Here is a 21,528-nt window from a genome sequence, read left to right on the forward strand (position 1 = left end):
AATTTAATATTTGATAGTATTATTAAACAGTTTGTCTATTCTTATATAAATAATGTTTAGAAAACACTTTATTTTTCTTCTTTACGACTAACGTACGAGTTGCTGTTTGATCAATTTTCTGAAGTAGACGGCATTGATGTGAAACTATATTACGTCGTCCATATCCCAATCCAATAGAAATAGCATCGATCCATGGTCATGGATGATAAGGGAGCCGCCGAAGTTATTAAGTCAGGCGTCTTTGCTACTGTTCGGGTTCTCTGTGTATATTTAATCAATGCTTACGTTGCCAAATTTAGTCTATGCAAAATCTGTGTGTATTTTATACGATCAATGATCAACACCACTGTATGCTTACATTTTACGGTCTTCTTATGAATGGTAATATAACCATATTCAATCATGATTGGTATTGTGAAAAAATGAGCTTATTAAATTCGTTAATAACTCTAATCAATTCAAGAATTACTATTCTATTATTTCTTAATTGCTTTTTTATGAAATTTTTTAGAAGATTCATGATTGATACTAATATTTCTTACGTTTTTACTGACATATGATTATATTGATATAACGTAATAAATCCTTTTAATCAAATATATTAATATAATGCAATTATATAAATAAATTTATTATTAAATTTTCAGTAATTAATATTCTTATTGTGATGCCGTATTGAAAGTTGTTAATAGTTACGTCCTGAGTGGGAAAAGGGGCTTTTTGATGAAGAATATTATATATACGGAAGATCAAAGTCAGTGCAATGACAGTTCAGAAAGTAAAGTGCGGAGTTTGAAAGGTGTTAATATATTTTTATTGCCCCAAAAAAGATAAAAATTTAAATTTAGTCTCTTAATATAGATATTTCTTCATATCAACTTTCTGATCTATAATATTTATGTTATCACCGTTGTCAATTAATATGTGCGATATCCTACTCCGTAAAACGTTAAATTATTAATATGAAATATCAATATGAAATTAACCTATTTTACAATTTTGTTATAATATTTAATTCTCAAGATGTATCGTTGTGAATTATAAATATTGTGTAATTATAAAAATAAAAAAAAGTTAAATTTTATCCTTTTTTTAAACTTTTTTTTATAAAATTTTTAGTTTTAACTAACTTTTCAATCAATTTCAACTAATTATAAAGAGTGATTATTCTGTATTATGCTTATATAATGATAATAAATTATATATAAATTACATATAATAATACATTTTTTTTTATCATACTGATTTGTATAATTAAAAATTTTAGACTATTAATGAAATTGTATTATTTATCTGAAAATAATAAGTAATATTATTAATTGAAAAATAGGAAATTATGGCTAAACTTAAATATATAAAACGAATAACATCTAACAATTTTTAATTTATTAAAATAAAATGTATAAAATACTGATATTAATAATTCGTAATAGGTTAATAAAATTAACATAAATCATACATGTAGAGGTTACAATGAGAAAAGAATTCATCTATAATTAATCTAATTGAGAATCAAATTTATTGATCCAGAATTATTTTTAAAAGAATAAAATTTTAGGTGAAGAATATTTTTAATATTATTAATAAATTTATAATAACAATAAATTTTAATCAATTCCTAATTTTATATATTCATTGTCAAATTTTAATTCACCTTAGCAATTAAGAAAACGTTGAAAAACTTAAATATCAAAATTTGGTAATCTCGAAAGAATATATGCGTTAACTTAATTAACTTAACACTACATTCGATTATGATAGTTTACAAGTGATGGCAATGTAAAATGAAAGTTTATTTACATAAAAGTGAAAAGCTGTCATAAGCATGTCTTCATAATGAATGATTTAATAAATATTTCAAACACAATTCTTAGAGGAAACATAGATAAGATGTATTTATTCATTATTAAATAACTTTGAACTCGTTTATGAAAAAATAATATATTCTACAGTAATTTTTCTAAAGTATAGTCGTTATCAAAATAAAATGACCTTTAAAATATAAAATTAATTGTTAAAATTCAAGTAAACTAATCCCTAATTTAAATTAATACACATGTAGTCATATATTATAACAGGAAGTAGGTGATAATTAAATTAAAAAGTCAATTTAGAATCTTATAAATCACATAGCCATAAAATAATAGCAGTACTGAATCCAATAATCTAACGAATATGAAGTTTCATTAATTATAAATTATTCTAAATCTTACTCTACACAGTACAATAAATTCATTAAAAATGTTTCAATTCTTATTTTTAGCAACACTTGTATTATTATTACTATTTATGGTAAGATTTTCGAATTTAAAATATCATTTCTAAATATATTTAAAAAATTCTTTCATGTTCAACATAATATTATTTAAATTTTATTCTCAAAACTGTTCATTAATAATTTTATTACGTGTACTAAAACAATAATTCTATAGCATTTATTAAATATACATTAGTTTATATACTTAAATAATTAAAAATATATTTCAATAAACTAATATTTGATCAATACATAAATGAAATAAATTACTTAATTGTGAGAATCAATTAGGTTTTAGTAAATCAAATTAAGTAGTAGGTCTAAGCAAAAAAATAAATATTTATTTAAATTTACTTTTGCATTAATTAGAATAAAACAATTTTGAAAACATAATAAACGAAAGGTGATAGTGAAATTTTTTAATTTTTCCATATGGTCGTATATATGTTTTATAATACTTTTGTAATAATTAACTTCAAACTTGCTGCATTAACATATAGATGTTAAAAAAAAATTAATATCTATTTTAAATTAATGATTAATAAATAATTAGTATATAAAAATCTATTTATTTTAATTTTAATTTCAAATTATTGTAATACTAGTAAGTTCTATAATAAATAGAAGATTTTTTCCAGATTTACATATTAAATAATATATTTCAATGATTTAGTAAAAACGAAATTAATGTAAACACATTAAAAATAGTTTTATTTAGCATTGAAATATCAAAAGTCTCGATTAATATAATAAAATTAATTGAATATCATGAATTAATTGTGTAAGTAAAATAAATAAGCTTTTCTATATTACTTTACATCTCCAGATTGTTACATAAAATTGCATTCTATTTTATTAATTTAAAATTAATATGACAATATTTAAATTTTTTTTTTTTTTTAAATAAAAACGTGGTTTCAAAAATATTTGCAATCATTATAAGACACTGTTTATCAAATTTATGCAGAATACTGTATTATTTCTCATTTATTAAATATATATGTAACAATAAAAAAGTAAAAATGAAAGTAGTAGATGCTTGATTTTGTATAGGACGCATTTTTTCAGTTAAGGGAAAATCAGTGAATATTGTCCGTGGTACCTTTGTCGATATTTGTAATTTTTCATATCAGGTGGCTGTATTGCAAAACAATACTATACTTTGCGGTGGCAGCATAGTAACGACTAAATGGATTCTTAGCGCTACTCATTGTATAAGAAGTACGACAGAAAAATTAGTTATCCGAGCTAGCTCTTGATTTTGGGCGAAAAATGGAAGTTTGCACCAGGTGGAGCATTATCACATTAATGGCAGAGAAAAGTCTCACGATATTTCAGTAATGCGAGTGAAAGTACCATTTGTTCTCAATGAGGTCCGCCAACCAATACCGTAAGTATTTAAATAGTTCGAAATACATATAATACATGTAACAAGAGTCAAGTATTAAACTTTACATTAAATATTAAATCAAATGATTTTTGGGTAATCTTGGATTATTACTTCGAAGTTATCAGTATTGATTTTACATATATGATATTTTCGAACATAGATTAAAAAGGTATTTCCATATGATTACTATATATTACATGATATATTAATGATACTGAATCTTATGTTTCTTATAAGCACTAAATAATATAGCAATAAAATAATAGAAACTAATTTTATTATTTATTATTATAGTTTTGTTAGAAAAATTGATTTTTACTCACGATAGAATACATTAAAATATGTACAAGTATACAATATTTCTGGAAATAGAATTATTGTAAATATTACTAGCTTTTAATATTTATTTGCACTATACTTTTATATATAACTTATATGAAAATTATATATGTAACAGAGAAGCATCTAAAACTGTATATTTATTTATAGTTTCAAACCAATAAACGATAAGAATTATTAATACATATTACAAAGCAAAATAAATATTAACTTTTATATGTTACTGTTCGAAAATGGTATAGATTTCCTGGCTCGAACTGCCAATGCTTCAATAGTTTAGTTTGCCGCCCGCCCTGGCAAATGCTCGGGAAGGAGTTAAGTGGAAGGGCTGTAGAAATGCCGTGAGTTATGATGAATATATGATTTATTTTACAATTTATAATACAATTATATATTCGTGTATTGGAATCATCTTGAGTCTAATGTGAAGATGCGATTGCTTGGAACGTTTCTTATGATGGATGTTTCACTACACAAGATGCTCCTTGATATCGTGATGTTGATGTTGATTTTGTAATGATCAGCAATTGATTATGCACACTCCTTATTAGCGAGTGTGATGTGATATTAATAATAGCGTCGTGCTAGTTTTGTGTTGACTGGCAATTATTTAGGTCTCACATACTTGTGTACTCATAGCGATACAGTGGCCTTGATCAGATCCATGGAGATGAGTAATTTACCATTATTCACGCTCCAAATGTCCGGGAGCGCGTGCTTGGTAGTCCGGCCCTTTCGTGGTATGAAGTTGGTCGTCTGACCGTGAACTCGTCTTGTCAAATAATGGGCTTCTCCTCCTCCTTCTCATTTGAGCTTGCTAATTGATTGTTGTGTAGTATGGAATGGTATCGTTTATTGCACTTATTGCAACACATCTTACTCATGCAGTGGCCCTTATGACCTTGTAAACAGTTGATACATATGTTATTATTTCTTACGAATGTCCATCGTTGGTCGATTGGTAATTCCTTGAAGTAATTGCAACTATACAAACGGTGTTCCTTTTTGCAGTATTGACAAGTTTTGTTGAATGGGACTTTCTCAGTATCCTCCCTTGTGCTGGTGTGGAACGCCTTAACCTTTAGTTTCCCCTTGGGTTTTAATTTGCCTTGAGGTTTTAGTTCGTTCCCTTCGACTCCACAAGCATTTTCTAATGCTGTTACTTGTGCAGCAAAGTAAGTTCTTAGTTGAGCAAAGGAAGGATAAATCTTTGAGTTCCCTAGTGATCTTTCCCATTCTGTTCGTGTTTGCTCATCTTGCTGCTTTATAATCTGATGCACTCCTAATGCCTCCCATGGGTTTTGTATTTCAAAGAGATTGAGTCCCTCGATGATGTCTCCCACATAATTTATCATCTCGTCCAATTCGATGGCTGATCTCTTTCTAGATGGAGTGGTTTTCAGCATTTTTTGTAAATGTGGATTGACTGCTAATCTAGGACTATCAAACTTATCTATCAATTTCTTCCATGCTATGTTGAGGGAAGTATTTTGTAATGATAGTCTAGATTTAACAGTTATATTACACGAGTTAAAATTTGTTTTAACCGAGACGTGACGAAAATTGTTTTTAAAAATATACAACTAATACTTCTGTGTATATTATTCTTATCGATCGATTCTTTCTATATCGTCCCATATAAGGAATATAATTTTAGGGTTTAAAATATCAGAGCAGATGTTATAATAAAAATAACAAGATAAATGTAATAAAAGTATTAATTTTTACAGGCTGTTCATTACTATTACGAAGTTGCAAAGCCTCGTACAATGGTAGTCGTTAGTCGATGGAGTCTTACTCATAGTACCGATGTGTCGAACTAATTGATGGCAATGATTTTACCGATTGTCGACCGCAAAATTTGCAATAGTAATAATGTGTAATAGCATGGGGAATTGGTTGCGGATTGCCAAAGTATCCTCGTGTTTATACCAATGTCGCATACTACTACAATTGGATCATGAGTGCAATTACAAAATCTAGTTAATTTGAATTGAATTTTTAAAGTTTAGTTTTAATTGTTATATATATATATATATATATATATATATATATTTAAAGAAAGAAAAGATGGTACAAATTTATATTTATAAGTAATGATAATTTTCATGAATAAATATGTAATTTAAAAAATAAATTTAATTTTGGATGTTAAATATAAAAAATAATTCGATAATAATGGGTTAATTAATACTTAATGTATAGATTGTAAACATTTAATCTAAAATAACAGATTATAGGTATTATAGTAAAGGTATTATATTAAAATAATCTCATAAAGCTGCAAATTCGATTTTTATTAATACTTTATTTTCAAATTAAACAATTGATCGTTCTATGAGTCTTTTTAATATAAGAGGAAAATTCGCTGAATAAAAATCGCAGAAGGGATATATAAATTAATGTAGTTATTTAATAATAGTTAACATCAATACAGATTAACAAATTCAATACTTATCATAATTTAATGCGTAAGAATTTATAATTATTGAATAAAAGTAACAAATAGAGTATAGCCTAATATCTAGAAAATTCCCTGAGATTGTATAATAATTCATTATATAAGTATGCTGATATTATAAGAAAAGATTTTTATATTGCTTATTAATCTATTTATTTCCAATTTAAAATGTTATGTCTACTAATTGATATTTTATTTTATCCTAGGAATTTGTAAAATTATTAAACGTTATTCAAAGAAGATGAAAAAAATATCTCATTCTAGTACTTTGATTAACATTATGATCAATAGTCGTAGTCTTCCTAAGTTGAAATTTGTTCATAGATCCATTTGCTATAGTAGCTGACAATAGTGTAAACTCCCGGAGCATCTTCTTGTCCACACCCGTAGCTCGTCGAAACGATACCAACTAGACGATTGTTAATAACCAGTGGAGCACCAGAATCACCCTGACAGGGGTCAGTACCCTTATCTGGAGTACCCGCGCATAGCTGATCACTTCTAATTGGTTGGCCTCCAAGTTTAGTGTATATATCGTTACAAACACTGTACTCAACGATTGGCACGCTTACTGCTCTTAATTGGTCTGAATTTTCTGATTTCAGATTAATTCTTGTATTACTCCAACTGGTGAGGATTCCCAGCATCCCACGATTAATCATATCATATTTTGAGAACATTCTGTTAAAGCAAAAGATTAATATTACTATAAATATTTTTAATTTTTTCATTAAGAGATTTGTCTGTTTCTATATAATTAACTAAAGTGAATGAAGTTTATGACAAATATTTAATTGCATAATTTATATTATACTAATTTTAATGTACTTTACTTTATAAATACAAAACTACCTAGTATTTATTAGTTTTATTTTAAGCATCCTATATTATATCAACATAGAGATTCCATAATTATAAACAAGTATTCAAAGATTCATTTGAAAAGAACAAACGGATTGGAACTTATTCTTCTCATCTCATATTCAATTGCATTGAAAATTACTCGTTCTTTAATTATATTAATAAAAAGAGTATATATATATATATATATATATATATATAGACTTACCCGATAGGTCGACGCGTTTCGTCGAACTCGAAAGGTTCCTTGACAATCAAGATAGCGATATCGATATTTGGATTTATGGTCGAATTATGTATGACATGGTGATAACTCCCTCCTCTCCTCCAATAGGAAGTACCTGCGTGGACTATGAGAGACGACGTTTTCGCAAAATAAACGCAGTAGCTTCCGGTCAGAACATGGAATACTGTAATTATACTTCCACTGCACCAGAGTCCCTTCTGATCCAAAATGCTCACTGTGTAAGGAAAATGCTGAATCGGGACTCTCACGCCTCCGATAATATTTGGATTCACCGATGGGTTATCCGAAAACGTATAGACTGTATAAAACAACATTTTCATTTAATTTCCACATTACGTATCTCCTGATATTTATTCAAAGATATTTCATAAATGAATTGAGTTTATAAGCGCTTTTTAGTTGAGTATCGGATATTTAAGTTTATGTTATTATATTTTACGGTAATCATTGACTTGAATGTTTTGTAAATTAGATTCTTATAATTGTATTAATTATAATTCTTATATCGAATGCTCAAACTTAATTAAAATATAAATTTTATATAGTATTAGAAAAATTTTATTACTAAAATTTAGTTAGCAATATATAATAAAGTAAACATTTTCACAACATGTTGAAATCTTAACTTTTTAATAAAATTTTATATATAATTTTATTATTGAAATACGTAGTAAATTGAAATTATACATTATATCTCGATTTCATATAAATAATATTAATACGAGTTATTTAATTATATTATAATAAATTAAGATTTGATTAATATTAAATTAGACAAAAGTAACATAATAATTTTAGACGTTTATAAAACAAAAGTTATGCATTTAATATTATCCAATTACATCTATTATTTAAGCAACTATTATATTTTTGTATTAACTTAAGTTTACGCATAAAATAATGTTAAAGCTTACCATTGCTAACGAGAGCAAAAGCTACAAATAAAAAGTTGTACATCGTAGATTAACTGAGTTTACTATACAAAAAAATCTATCTTATATTTCAGAAAAATAGTCTCATTTAGATAGCGTATTTATCACTGATAAAGCATTTTCATTATTCTTAAATAAACAATGATATATCAAAAAAGTAATTTAAACTTATCTTTCTTTTTGCAATAAGTATAATTAATTACCTGTAAAGTGTAATATAAAATTGAGTCACAATTGTGCAGATACTTGATATAAAATTGTAAATATTGTATAACATATATATCTCACAAAATTGACATTATTAAATTTAAAGTACATTTTACAAATATATAAATATATATATATATATATATTAGTATGCATACGAATTTGATTCGTGTATTTATACTACGTTTTTATAATCGTTAATTTGCATTAGTCAATATTGTAAAAAAATAAAATATACAATGATTATTCGAAAATAGTTTGATATTAGAAGAATATATTATATATCATAAGAATATATCATAAGATTCATTTTAATATATAAGATTTATGTTGATTAATTACGAAATGAATTTATGGTTTGTACCGAGATAATTTCATTACACAAACAAAATACATTTAAAATCTTAGTTTACAAATTAAATTCTTCAATAATAAATTATACGTTTCACAACTTGAATTTGCCTTAATTATCTTATTATCGTGGCGTTTAAACAATGTTATATAAAAAAAAACGATTTATTAAGGCATGCTAAAAAAATCATTTATGTGATGTAATAAATGCTTTGATGTTGAATTTTATCTTTCCATTTGTAAGGTCTTAAACAATTTGAACAATATGAAAGACTTCTTGTTGTTACGTATAATTGTAAAATAAAATTGAGAAATAATTTTAGGAAAATAAAATAGAAAATAATAATTAGTATGATTTATTAAATTCAACTTTATAATTTATCGACCAAACGTGTATACGATTTATGTAATAAATATAGATATAGTAATATTTTAAACGTGATGTTTTATTTCATTTAGAAAATTCTACAATATATTAAACAAATTTGTTTAAAATATTTACTGTGTTTATATTTAATACAATTTAACACAATTAACAATATATATATATATATTAATCTTTAAGAAATTTTTATAATAACGTTTTATATCGAGACATATCTATTTCTTTTAGATCACATTCAAGCCTTTATTTCGTATACGTGTAATTTATTAATTATACATACAATTGCATATTGATATCAGTTATGGGGTAATCACATCTCTTTGTCATGGCATGATTTCTTCCATTTTTGACGTCCCATACATTTATTAACATTTCGTGTTGTCCGTTTGTTTATGAGTACTTTGTAATAAAGTATTTGCCGGGTCATTCCGAGTCATGAAGAATTAAATTTTTTTTCAAGTGCAACTATTTTAATTGATACCAGTATGTAGCATTTATGAACTGATATTAGGAGATTTATACAGTCATATTTGTTTATTTTATATTAAAACATAACTATAATTTTCGGTATTTAGCAACATTATTATTCATTATTCTAATTTTCTAATTTATAGGTGAAATGAAAGTACATACGAAAAAAATATTTTACCATGTTTCAAAATTTAATACGCGAGACTTTATATTCTTTATATTCTTTATATTCCTTATATACTTATATACTTTATATATTGTAAAATTCTTAGTTGTTGAAAATTTTATTTTATTTTTTTGTTATTTGCTTTGTAATGAAGAATTTATAGAATTTATCTAACTATTAGCTTTAATCATTTATTTAAGAAATATAAGTACAGTTCAATATAATTTACTTCATCTTTTGCATTAATTATATAACGTTTATTTATAAAGGTTTTTTACAAGTAAAAATGAGAAATTTTAAACAAAATAAATAAAAATATAATTATGTGTATCTAATATAAACTTAAAAAATAAAAATAAAAAATTTATGCATTATATTAAGTAATGAAATTTTATATTATTTCTGATTTTCTGATTTATCAGATAATTTTAAACGTCATAAATATTAATTAGTTGCTGTTGTTCAATTACTAATTATTACATATTATTGTTAACAATAGACAATTTCGTTAAAAATAAAAGCGTATAATTTACTTATTGCATACTTACATCTTGTATTCTTGATTTAGAAATATTCAAAAAAATATTATTCAATTAATTGAATTCATAAATTATATAATAATTTTAACATAAATAAATTAATAATATTGAATATTAGTCAATAACTTTCTTTCATTCTATTGATTAAGAAACTGCATAGAAGCATTTATTAAATATTCATTCATTTTTATGAAAGTCTTCGACAAATAAATATATTCTTACATTCTTACTTTTATAATATAAGTATAAAAATAGTAATATGTAGATTTTGTTCAATTAAAATTTTAATATTTTCTATAATTACATATTAGCTGCATTTGAATATACAAATGGTACATTAAAAACTTTCTAAAATTCTACATAATTTTCATATTCTTATGATATTTATGAAATTGCATTGTTTATTTAAGAAGTAAAGGTTATTTGTCATATAAAAAATTCAATATATAGATATGAACAACCATAAAACAAGCGTTTTCATAGAATTCATATATTTTATAGAATCTGATTAATTAGTAAATGTAATTGTTATGCATCACATAAAATTTGATACATTGAATATTACGTATTTATACATTTTCATATATTTATATACACTTCTTTGATTATATAATAACAATCATATAATAAAATAATTAATGCAAACAACTAATCGCAAACCTATTAATTGCTGATCCTATTTTTATAGTGATATCTGTTCCATAATCCATTCGTTATAATAGGCAATATCTGTGAAAATTCCAGGAGAATTTGGTTGCCCGCAACCTCTTCCCATAGCTATGATACCAGCTTGTCGTCCATCAATTATGAAGGGACCACCAGAGTCACCTTGGCAAGCATCCTTATTTTTTCCCTCGATGTAGCCCGCGCATATCTCACCGTCCATGATTCTACCAATTATAGTACCTGAGTATAGTTCTTTGCAAGTCTTTTTGTCAACATAAGGCAAATCAACGACTCGAAGATGATCCGATATAAAAGTTTCGGACGTCATACCCCAACCGATGACCGTCCCCATCGTACCTGGGGATATGACTTCATCGCGGTAAAATAATCTGTAAATTAAATAAGTTTTCAATTAATTTTATATAGTCGAATGAACCTAACGTATTCATAGTCGAAAATTTATGTATTTCTAAAGCATAATTTGTTATCATTAAAGACATACGTACGGTATTGGTTGCCTTGTTTCGTCAAAATGAAAGGGAGGCGATACTTTTATTACTGACAAGTCCTCATTCGGACGTGGACCATAAGTAGTGTTGTATATTACACGATGAAGACTTCCATCTTTACTCCAATAAGAGCTACCAGCGCGGACATAAAGTGTTGATGTAGCAAAAAAGACGCAGTGAGCGGCAGTAAGAACGTGTTCATTTGAGATTATGGTACCACCGCACCAAAGCCTGTCTTCGAGTATTACAGCTACTTGAAATGGATAGTCTTCGATTCTCGTTATACTGCCACCCACGATATCAACCAAAAATGGTGGATAACTATGTGAAGGAAGTGCTGTGTCGAAGAAATGATTTTATTTTAATTTCAATGCTGAATTCGATTCAAATAACGAAATATAATTCATAATTAAGTTTGTTATCGTAAGGCTATATTCTAATATTTTACTATATTGAAAAAAATAGCGTTAAATATTAGATAATGATTATTTTTATAAGAATAAACTTAATTATTGTGAAAGTAACTTTTAATCGAAATGAAGTATTTCATAACATAGTTTAGTCTTACAACGTACCAAGAAACAATAATTTAAATTTTTAAATATTACCATTAATAATACTTATAAGAGTAACATATAGTAAAAGATACATCTTCGTAAAAAAAAATTATATACTGCAAACTATTTATTATAATAATCAACGTCTTATATACTAAAGAATGTATAAAGATAATCATTTGCTGATTGATAATATTGTTTTAATTATTAAAATAAATAAAAAATTCAATTTTGATTATTTATTGGTTATTTTGTAATACAATATTTACAGAAATATATGCATGTGAACATACTGATAGTAAAAAGCTTCTATTTAATTAACTTTCATATTTAATAAAACGTAGTATCTACAAAATATCTTTATTTGCCTGACGGAAAAAAGAGTAAATAAAACATATATAAGTTAAGTGTATATGTGCATATGTGCTAAATTCTAAATTCTAAATCTAAATCTAAGTTATTATTATTTTAATATTGAATTTTATTAATAATTACATAAAATGTTTAAATCAAAACTTTTAAAAGACTATTAACTTATAAAAATTTTAATTATTATAAATTACTATCAAAATATAATCAAATAGAGAGGAAAGTAAGTTATTGTAAACGTAAAAATAATTCATAGCAGATTTTATATTGTACGTACAAATTACTCTCCTGTCAATTCATTATGATAAACAGTTTTAGTAAAGACTCAAAAGACTGTATTGTTTATTTTTATTAATTATGAAATATATGTAAAAGACTATTTATAAATAGTAAGTTTTATCAAATACTAATCATCTCAAATCTCATGTTGCTCATTTACCGGATTAACCTTTATTGTATTTTCTATTAATGAAGACTTGGTAATCTAAACAATATTACTGTTTTTAATTAATGTCTTTTATTAAAAACCTAATTGTTAAAACGTTTAACATTTTAGTGTAAATAAATTATTGATGACTTATATGGAGTTTATGGTAGTTTCTTAAAACATAAACAAACCAGAAATAATTAGGAAAAGTAAACAAATTCTCAATATTTACTACATAAATATTTCAGCCATTGTATAGAATATTTCGAATAGATAATTATCTATTATAATAAGTTAAATATAATAGTATTATAGTAGATATATTAACCAAATATTATATATATACTTTCCAAATTGTATTATTGCTCTAAATTATAATAATGATGATTTATTGTCATTTATTTAATCATCGCAGTAACTTTACAAACTTTCAGATTATAGATTTTTAATTAGTTCGTTATGAAAAAATAAGAAACGTGGTTTAACGAAAGAGATAATAAATGTCTATTTAACTTTATAATACAAACATGTAATTCTTAAAATAAAACAAAAATGATTTATGTAATATAGTTTGTTTCGTAGCATCATAAATGAACAATGTACGATGGATCATCATTTTGGTTTCGTGTATAGGATGATAAAAATAAGAAATTTTTAAGATAAAAATGTTTTACCATTCTAGAGCAATTTAAATCAAAATGTTTAAAAAATTTACAATAATTTAATGTGAAACAAAATGCTCAATAATTAATAATTAAATAACGAAGGAAAATAAAAGAATCTTTCAAGTTAATTTTAATAAAGTCGGAAAATGAAGCGACGCATCAACATTTCCAAATAAGTTAATAGAGTAGTTTAAGAACGTGACCGAGATGTATAGATTATGGACTAGTTTGTTCATTTATTTTATCGAATTATTACGATAGCTATCAAATATTATTTTCATAAATTACTAATACATTTAAAAATGTAATCAACTTAATAGACGAAAAAATTAGAGTAAATTAAAATAATGAGTAAATAAAAGCAATAAGTTTACATTGCCAAAAAAAAACAAACATGCGTGGAAAGTTTTAGAAAATTAAATTATCGGCATATGTACAGATTTTTAGAAGAAAAAGCAAATATTTGTCTAATAAATTAGATGAAGCATTTGAAATGAATTTATCTTCAAGTATATGAAAATCAATAGTTCCAGTTTTAAACATAGAAAATGAAATATAAAAAACATAGAAAAAATATTGATAAAAATATTCACAAAAATATATATTAAAAATACATTTGAATATTGCCTCTAAATGATTTATAAAAATTCATTTTCAGACAAGTTTATTAAAAAAATAGTTAAATTAATTATAAAAAATATATAGTTTTCAATAACACAAATCATGATTATTTTATAAAAAAAAATTATATATCTTGAACAAGGATTTTTTTCCATTAAAAATTAATCAAAAATTTCCATAAAATGACTAGCTTTTGCTAATAAGAGTATTAAAGAGGAGCAACTCGTGGAAACTGATGATTCTAATCTTTTTGAAAGTACATAAAAATACATAACGGAAAATTTTTATATTATTAATATATCATTAACATATTAATATAAGTCAAATTCTAATACACTTGCTTGTAGATTCCGGTCAAAAAATCTAACGCATAATCATATCTAACGCATTATCTATGAAAAAGTAAGAATCATATAAAGCTAAATTTAAAAATTAATTATAATTAATTAAATGGATAGTGTAAATATAACGGAAAATTTATTTACAATTCAGAAAGTAAATATATATTTATTTACATATGATGAATTTACCATTAAATTTCTATGACACACGATATTATATAATTTATATACATGCGGTGATATACGATAAAAGACAAATCACCAAAAATGAAATGACATCATTACTGCAGTGAATGAAAAACAAATAAAAGCAAAGTTAAAATTTTTTATCTAAAACAAAAATATAAGTTTCAAAATTTAAATATCATCACTAGCGAATTCATATTGAAAAGAAAAAACCGCAATTAAAGATTTTATTATATTATTTTATATATTGTATACAATATATAAAATATATATACAATATCTTTGAAAAAAGAATTATCCTAATATAGTAAATTTATTAAAAATATTCTTTAATTCAGATGTGATATAATTATATGTAATGTATTTTCTTCGTTAATATTAATATGAGGCAATTATGTGAGCTGTTTTAAGACCGAATTTTTTAAATAATTAAAATGCATCTTGAGGAATGTGAAAGGAGGAAATGATAACAACCTTTAGATACTCTTGATAAAAATTTTTATCGTGTTTTTCGGTATTTTTGATATGAAAAAGGTTTAGATCTATGAATCATGTGATGTCGTAGATTTGTAAAACGTTCAAATATTTAGCGAAAATTGAAAGTAAATTCGCTTGATGTTGAGATTACGGAACAGTTAGAATTGGTTAGCTTTTGAATTGGTAACCTACAATTGTCTCTATTTCTATCTAAATTATACCTACCAATTAATATAACAAGATAAAGGATTTAAAAAATTTTGAATAATAAAATATTTTTACGCATTAGAATTCATATAAAAAATTAGTATAAATATATTAATATAATAAATGTAATATACTTTACGAAAAAATACTAATAGTTTAAATTATGGTAGAAATAACCTTAGAAGGAGAAATATTCTAAATAAAATATAGTATAAAATAACAAAAAGTGGCTTAAGTATTAGCTTAAATAAGCATTGCTTTTAACACTAATAAAAAAAAATTACTTCATATAAAATTTCATTTTACAAGATTTCGAATGATAAATAGTGGAATGTTAAAAGATATATTATATTATATTATATATTATATTATATATATTATATTATAAAATATATAAAAAATAAAATAAAAATTTAATAGGTAATTGAATTGAATTAGTATTTAATTAGCATATTAATATTTAGTTTTATAGAATGTGAAAAACTTAATTATAACTGACAAATATCAAAAACTCTTAAAAAAAAAAATTAACCTTCTCCTGTAATAGCATATGATTTTCTATGATATAATAATAAATAATGTAATAAAGAGATCCTGTATTTAATTTATATTTGATATTGTAACTTTAACGTTTATTTTTGTTGGTAAAATATTTTTTTATTTACAGAGCAGAAATTTATAAATTTTTAGAAAACACTTTCGAATATGAGATGGAAGACTTGTCATCATCCACTTGGAAATATTCGTTGGGTAAAACAATAATTGTCTACGTTAGTTTTTGATATTATTTTAGATTTGATACTATTTCGATAATATTAATACATTAATTAAAAATAAAAAGTATCTCGAATTCAGTTGATAGTATAGAATATTATTTTGACATTAATATTATTAATTTTATTACAAAGATTAGTGTTTAATCTATTGCAAAAAATATTTAATAAATAAATGTTGCATATGAAATATATGCAATATTCTTATAAAATTCTAATAATTTATTGATTAATAGAATTGTCGGATTTTCAGTTTATTAAGAGGTTTATTTATTTTTATTTTATCTATATTGAATTGATTATACATTCAGCTATAGCTATTCTATACATATTATTATACATCTTATTTATCTTTACTACATTACATGCAATTGTTATAAAATTCATAATTTATTATATGTCGTTTGTTATACTTAATAATTTTACTTTAATATACATCCAATATTTTAAATAATAGCTTCAATAAATTTATAGACATGATTGCTTATTAAATTGTTACACGATCAATAGATTTCTATATATTATGAAGAAAGCTACAATACAACGGTCAAACTGGGCGCATGTTAAACGCATTTTTATAGCGATATCTGCTCCAAGATCCATTGATTGTAATAGGCGGTATCGATGAAAATTGCTGGGGAATTTGGATACCCGCAACCACGACCCATAGACACTATACCAGCTTGTCGTTGATCAATTACTAAAGGGCCACCGGAATCACCTTGGCAGATATTTTTATTATTTTTATTAATGTATCCAACACAGATTTCACCATCCACAATTTTTCCGATAATGGTATCTTTAAAAATTAGCTGACATTTATTCCTATCCAGACTAGGTAGCTCGACAGCTTGAAGTTGATATGATGAAGTTGTTTCGGACGTCATACCCCAACCGATGACCGTCCCCATCGTACCTGGGGATATGACTTCATCGCGGTAAAATATACTGAAAATTAAATAAGTTTGCAATTAATTTTATATAGTCGAATAAACCTAACGTATTCATAGTCGAAAATTTATATATTTCTAAAGCATAAATTTTTTATAATCTCTGATTTATTATAACGCTCATAAGTTTGGATTAGTGTAAATGATAACATTGGAATATTCTTTTCTTTCCTTCTCATTCATAGTACATATAACTATAATACAATTAATAATTGCATAGCGGACATTTAAATACTACCAAAATAACATTAAGGACATACGTACGATATTGGTTGCCTTGTCTCGTCAAAATTAAAATGAGCCCATACTCTTAGTATGGCCAAGTCCTCGTTTAGTTTTTTACCATATGTAGCATTATATACTATACTATGAATACTTCCACCTTTATTCCAATAAGAGCTACCCGCACGGATATAAAGATAAGATGACGCAAAAACTATACAGTGAGCGGCAGTAAGGACGTGACTTTTCGACACAATGGTGCCGCTGCACCATTGGTTATTTCGGTGAAGTAAAGAAACTTGGAATGGATAATCTTTGATTCGCACTGCATTACCACCTGATATTTTCATCTCGAATGATGACTCACTGTAAGATGGAAGGACTGTGACGAAAAATTTAAAAATATTTTAGTTTGTAACCTTATTTAAGGTCAAATTGTAATAACCATACTACATTATCAATAGATATACCATTTTTGCAATAAAAATAATTTAAAATAATAAAAGTATTAAAACTAACTTTTAAAGTAGGTAGAATAAGTTATGGATCGTCTTACAATGGTATAATGTATATGCTCAATTTTGTTATGTTATAGGATAAAATTTTATTGGAATTGAATCAGCGAAAATTTCTTAAGTAATTTGAGAAAATATTTGCGTTAGTGAATTATTCTATTAAATGATATAAAGTACAAGAAATAGTTTTAAATATTGAAGTTCATAATTGCTATTAAAAAAAGTTACAATGCCTCAATGTGAATATTACTTGAAAAGTTAATAATTCAGTTGTTGAATACATGTTTATCTTTATCGTAATTGTATATAAAAATAATAATCACGTAATATTTAATAATCTTTAATAATATTTAATAATATTATATTAGAAAACATAAATTAAATTAAAATGTAAGAAATATAGTATATACAAATTGTTTAATTTCTATATATAGTGGAATAAGTTCTGAAAACTATTTTTTTTTAATTTAAAGCAACGAAAAGCATGCTTAGATTAAAAATAAATCTCATTTTATGATATTTCAAGTCGAGTAAAAATTGAAATAAAAAATAAGAAATATTTAAAAAATATATAACAACTTTCTAAATCAATTAATAGAGAATATAATTGAATTGGCATCCTTAATAATAATGGTTTTATAAAGTATCAGATAATAATAAATTATATTTCTAATATTACCATGACTAATAAATATTAGAGTAGTAATTAGTGAAAAGAACATCTTTAAAAAAATTTTATACTACCAAATTTGTACTCTAGTAATATTATTTTATATTGTATAAAATGAATGTAATAAAGATAGCTTGTAATCATTAGATAAAATCGTTCAAATTATTTAAGCAAACCATATTACATTGTTAACAATGATATTTATGGTTACTTATTATATTGCAAGTTCATACTTTCTACATTTTTTAATCAACCAATAAACATCATTATTTGTATTGGGCTTAAACTAGTAATTTTTATATCTTGATCATAAAAGAAATTTTATAGGAACAAAAAATCTACCGACATTTATATCATCTAGTTTACATGTGACGAATGTATTTTTAAAGTCACTATCTTTAAACTAATTTATAATTTCAGTTCAATGTTTTACTATGTATTTGAGTGCATTAAATAAAAAAAATTAAATGATTAAAATATAATTGAAATTTTGTAAGGCATGAAAATCTGATTTTTTTAAAAAGAAAATTTTAGAAACAAGAATTAGTATGATACTGCATACTGTGTTTCAGTATTTAACTATTCAATCATGATATTTAGATTTACATTAAAAACTACATATCAATATAAAGTTCAATACATATTAATATAAATAATCAATGTAAAGTTATTTATCAATATAAAGAAAAATAACTCTCGTCCTTGTTGACACAACCCCTTGATTCATATATCTTTTTTTTAAATCTTTTTCTTTTTTTCCAGAAGTTTAAAAGTATTATGGCTATTAACTCTATTTTAATTTATAATATATACTGATATAAATGTGTACGATATACATATTTGCATTAATTTAAAATAAGCACCAACAATTATTGATAATAAATTTATTGTGCAAAAGATTCTAATTTTTTTGCAATAATAAATTTTGTCATTATCAAATCATAATTTAAAGTAATAACTTTTGTAATTAATAGTGATTTTATAATTAATTAATTATGACTTTATATTAGTAATTTTTTAAATACACATGTGAAAATTAGGAAATTAAATTAAATTAAATTAATTTTAATAATTTAGATATTTGTTTAGCATAGAAAATTTATCGAATAATATATAATATAGTTTCTGTTAATTGTATTAAATACCCTACATATAGGCAATCAAAATCTTATAAATTATTAATGTAAGATCTATTTACTTTAATATTAGTTTTGTCCTCGCATTTTCGATCCACTTTGTTAATCGATGAATAAATAAAGTGTGTATTTCAAAATATTACATATAGAATATTTTTAAATAAAAAATGAATATAAGAAAAATATACATGTAAGAATGATACAAATAGAAAAGTTTGCAACTAAATTTCTTCAATATTCCGAAACTCGCGAAATAAAGTTCAATTAATTTTGGCAATCTTTACTTATTCTTAAGATTTAAATGAAAATTTAGTACCTCGGCATATTGTGACTATTAGACTTTAAGAGAATATTAAAAAGATTTTTTTATTTAAGATAATAAAATTGTAAAAAACTTTTACCAATTTTTTTTATTATATCTTTTATTTTAATTAATTTTTCTACAATAAGTTTATTATAATTGGGCTGCTGGGGCAATATTCATACACTTGATCCTTATTTACACTATTAGGTGGGGGGATTGCTGGCAAGTGGAAGAGGAAGGCGCATTAATTCAATGTCAACATACAGCGTATCTTGGGTTTTTTCTTTATTTAACTGACTACAATGAATATGATTCCAAGGTGGAGCTGGAATCTGTGAGATCCTTTCAGTATTTTTCACGTGGTGATGGCATTCACTGCTCGCAGCAGCATGAGGTGTAAATCTCTATACTTCCTTGAGTTATGTCACGTGTTGGTGACGATCTAACATCTGCCCCTTGTAGCCGTATTGTATGTTTCAACTGTGGACGTCGCACAGCCTCCTTGTAATGTCTCTGCCCTTATAGCTCTGGTTTATGTTTCAACTGTGGCCGTGGCGAGACCTTTGCGAACTGATTTCCGCCCCTTGTAGAAGTGGTGTATGATTCAACTATGGCCGTCCCGGGGCCTCCTTGTAATGTCTCTGCCCTTGTAGCCGTGGTGTATGTTTCAACTGTGGCCGTCGTGCGGCCTCCTTGTAGTGTCTCTGCCCTTGTAGCCGTTGTGTATGTTTCAACTGTGGCCGTCGTGCGGCCTCCTTGTAATGTCTTGGCCCTTGTAGCCGTGGTGTATGTTTCAACTATGGCCGTTCGCGGGGCCTTCGCGAACTTATTTCCGCCCCTTTTAGCCATGGTGTATGTTTCAGCTGTGGCCGTTCGCGGGGCTTTCGCAAACTGATTTCTGCCCCTTGTAGCCATGGTGTATATATCACCTGTGGCCGGTCGCAGAGACCTTTGCGAACTGATAAATACTTAGTAGATACGTGCTAGGGGCTGTCGCTCTTGCGCCTTTAATATATGTTTTTCCTTTTAATTAACTGCACGCTAAATTTATTTGTTTTACCTAATTTTGTGATGATCTATTTTAATATTAACCTTTGAATCACACTTAGCACCCGTGTCTACTTGAATATAGCGCTCTTAATGGTTATAATTTCTTATGGCTTCACCGTTGGCTTATTAGATTATTATTTCAGAAGTTGTCAGAATTATGTAGGTATATTACAATTACTTTACTGGTATGTGGCGGGGTTAATAACATATCTCATTCATTGAGAAAAATTACTTTAAGCAATAACCGATGAGTGAATGATTGATAAAGATACAGTGA

The 21,528-nt window shown here is 25.1% G+C and overlaps 2 protein-coding genes across 3 annotated transcripts; both read right to left on the reverse strand.

Annotated features, from left to right (window-relative positions):
- Positions 1 to 6,746: 6,746 nt before the first annotated feature.
- Positions 6,747 to 12,486, reverse strand: LOC105365737 (clotting factor B-like). The gene is made up of 5 exons (XM_011503971.1): positions 12,390 to 12,486; positions 11,779 to 12,118; positions 11,291 to 11,661; positions 7,517 to 7,853; positions 6,747 to 7,128 (listed from the first exon to the last, which is right to left on the reverse strand). Exons 1-5 carry the CDS (start codon positions 12,430 to 12,432, stop codon positions 6,750 to 6,752), a joined length of 1,470 nt encoding a protein of 489 aa, XP_011502273.1. The 5' UTR covers positions 12,433 to 12,486; the 3' UTR covers positions 6,747 to 6,749.
- A 4,384-nt stretch (positions 12,487 to 16,870) lies between these two features.
- LOC105365679 (trypsin-3-like) lies at positions 16,871 to 18,839 on the reverse strand. Of its 2 annotated transcripts, none has more exons than XM_011503906.1 (3): positions 18,771 to 18,839; positions 17,619 to 17,958; positions 16,871 to 17,352 (listed from the first exon to the last, which is right to left on the reverse strand). In XM_011503906.1, the coding sequence occupies exons 1-3, from the start codon at positions 18,811 to 18,813 to the stop codon at positions 16,980 to 16,982; spliced, it is 756 nt and encodes a 251-aa protein (XP_011502208.1). In that variant the 5' UTR covers positions 18,814 to 18,839; the 3' UTR covers positions 16,871 to 16,979. The 2 variants fall into 2 exon arrangements, with proteins under 2 accessions (XP_011502208.1, XP_011502209.1); XM_011503907.1 differs by lacking the exon at positions 18,771 to 18,839 and adding an exon at positions 18,096 to 18,167.
- Between the last annotated feature and the right edge of the window lie 2,689 nt (positions 18,840 to 21,528).

This window comes from Ceratosolen solmsi, unplaced genomic scaffold (assembly GCF_000503995.2).
Source record: "Ceratosolen solmsi marchali unplaced genomic scaffold, CerSol_1.0 scaffold53, whole genome shotgun sequence".
NCBI lineage: Eukaryota > Metazoa > Arthropoda > Insecta > Hymenoptera > Agaonidae > Ceratosolen > Ceratosolen solmsi.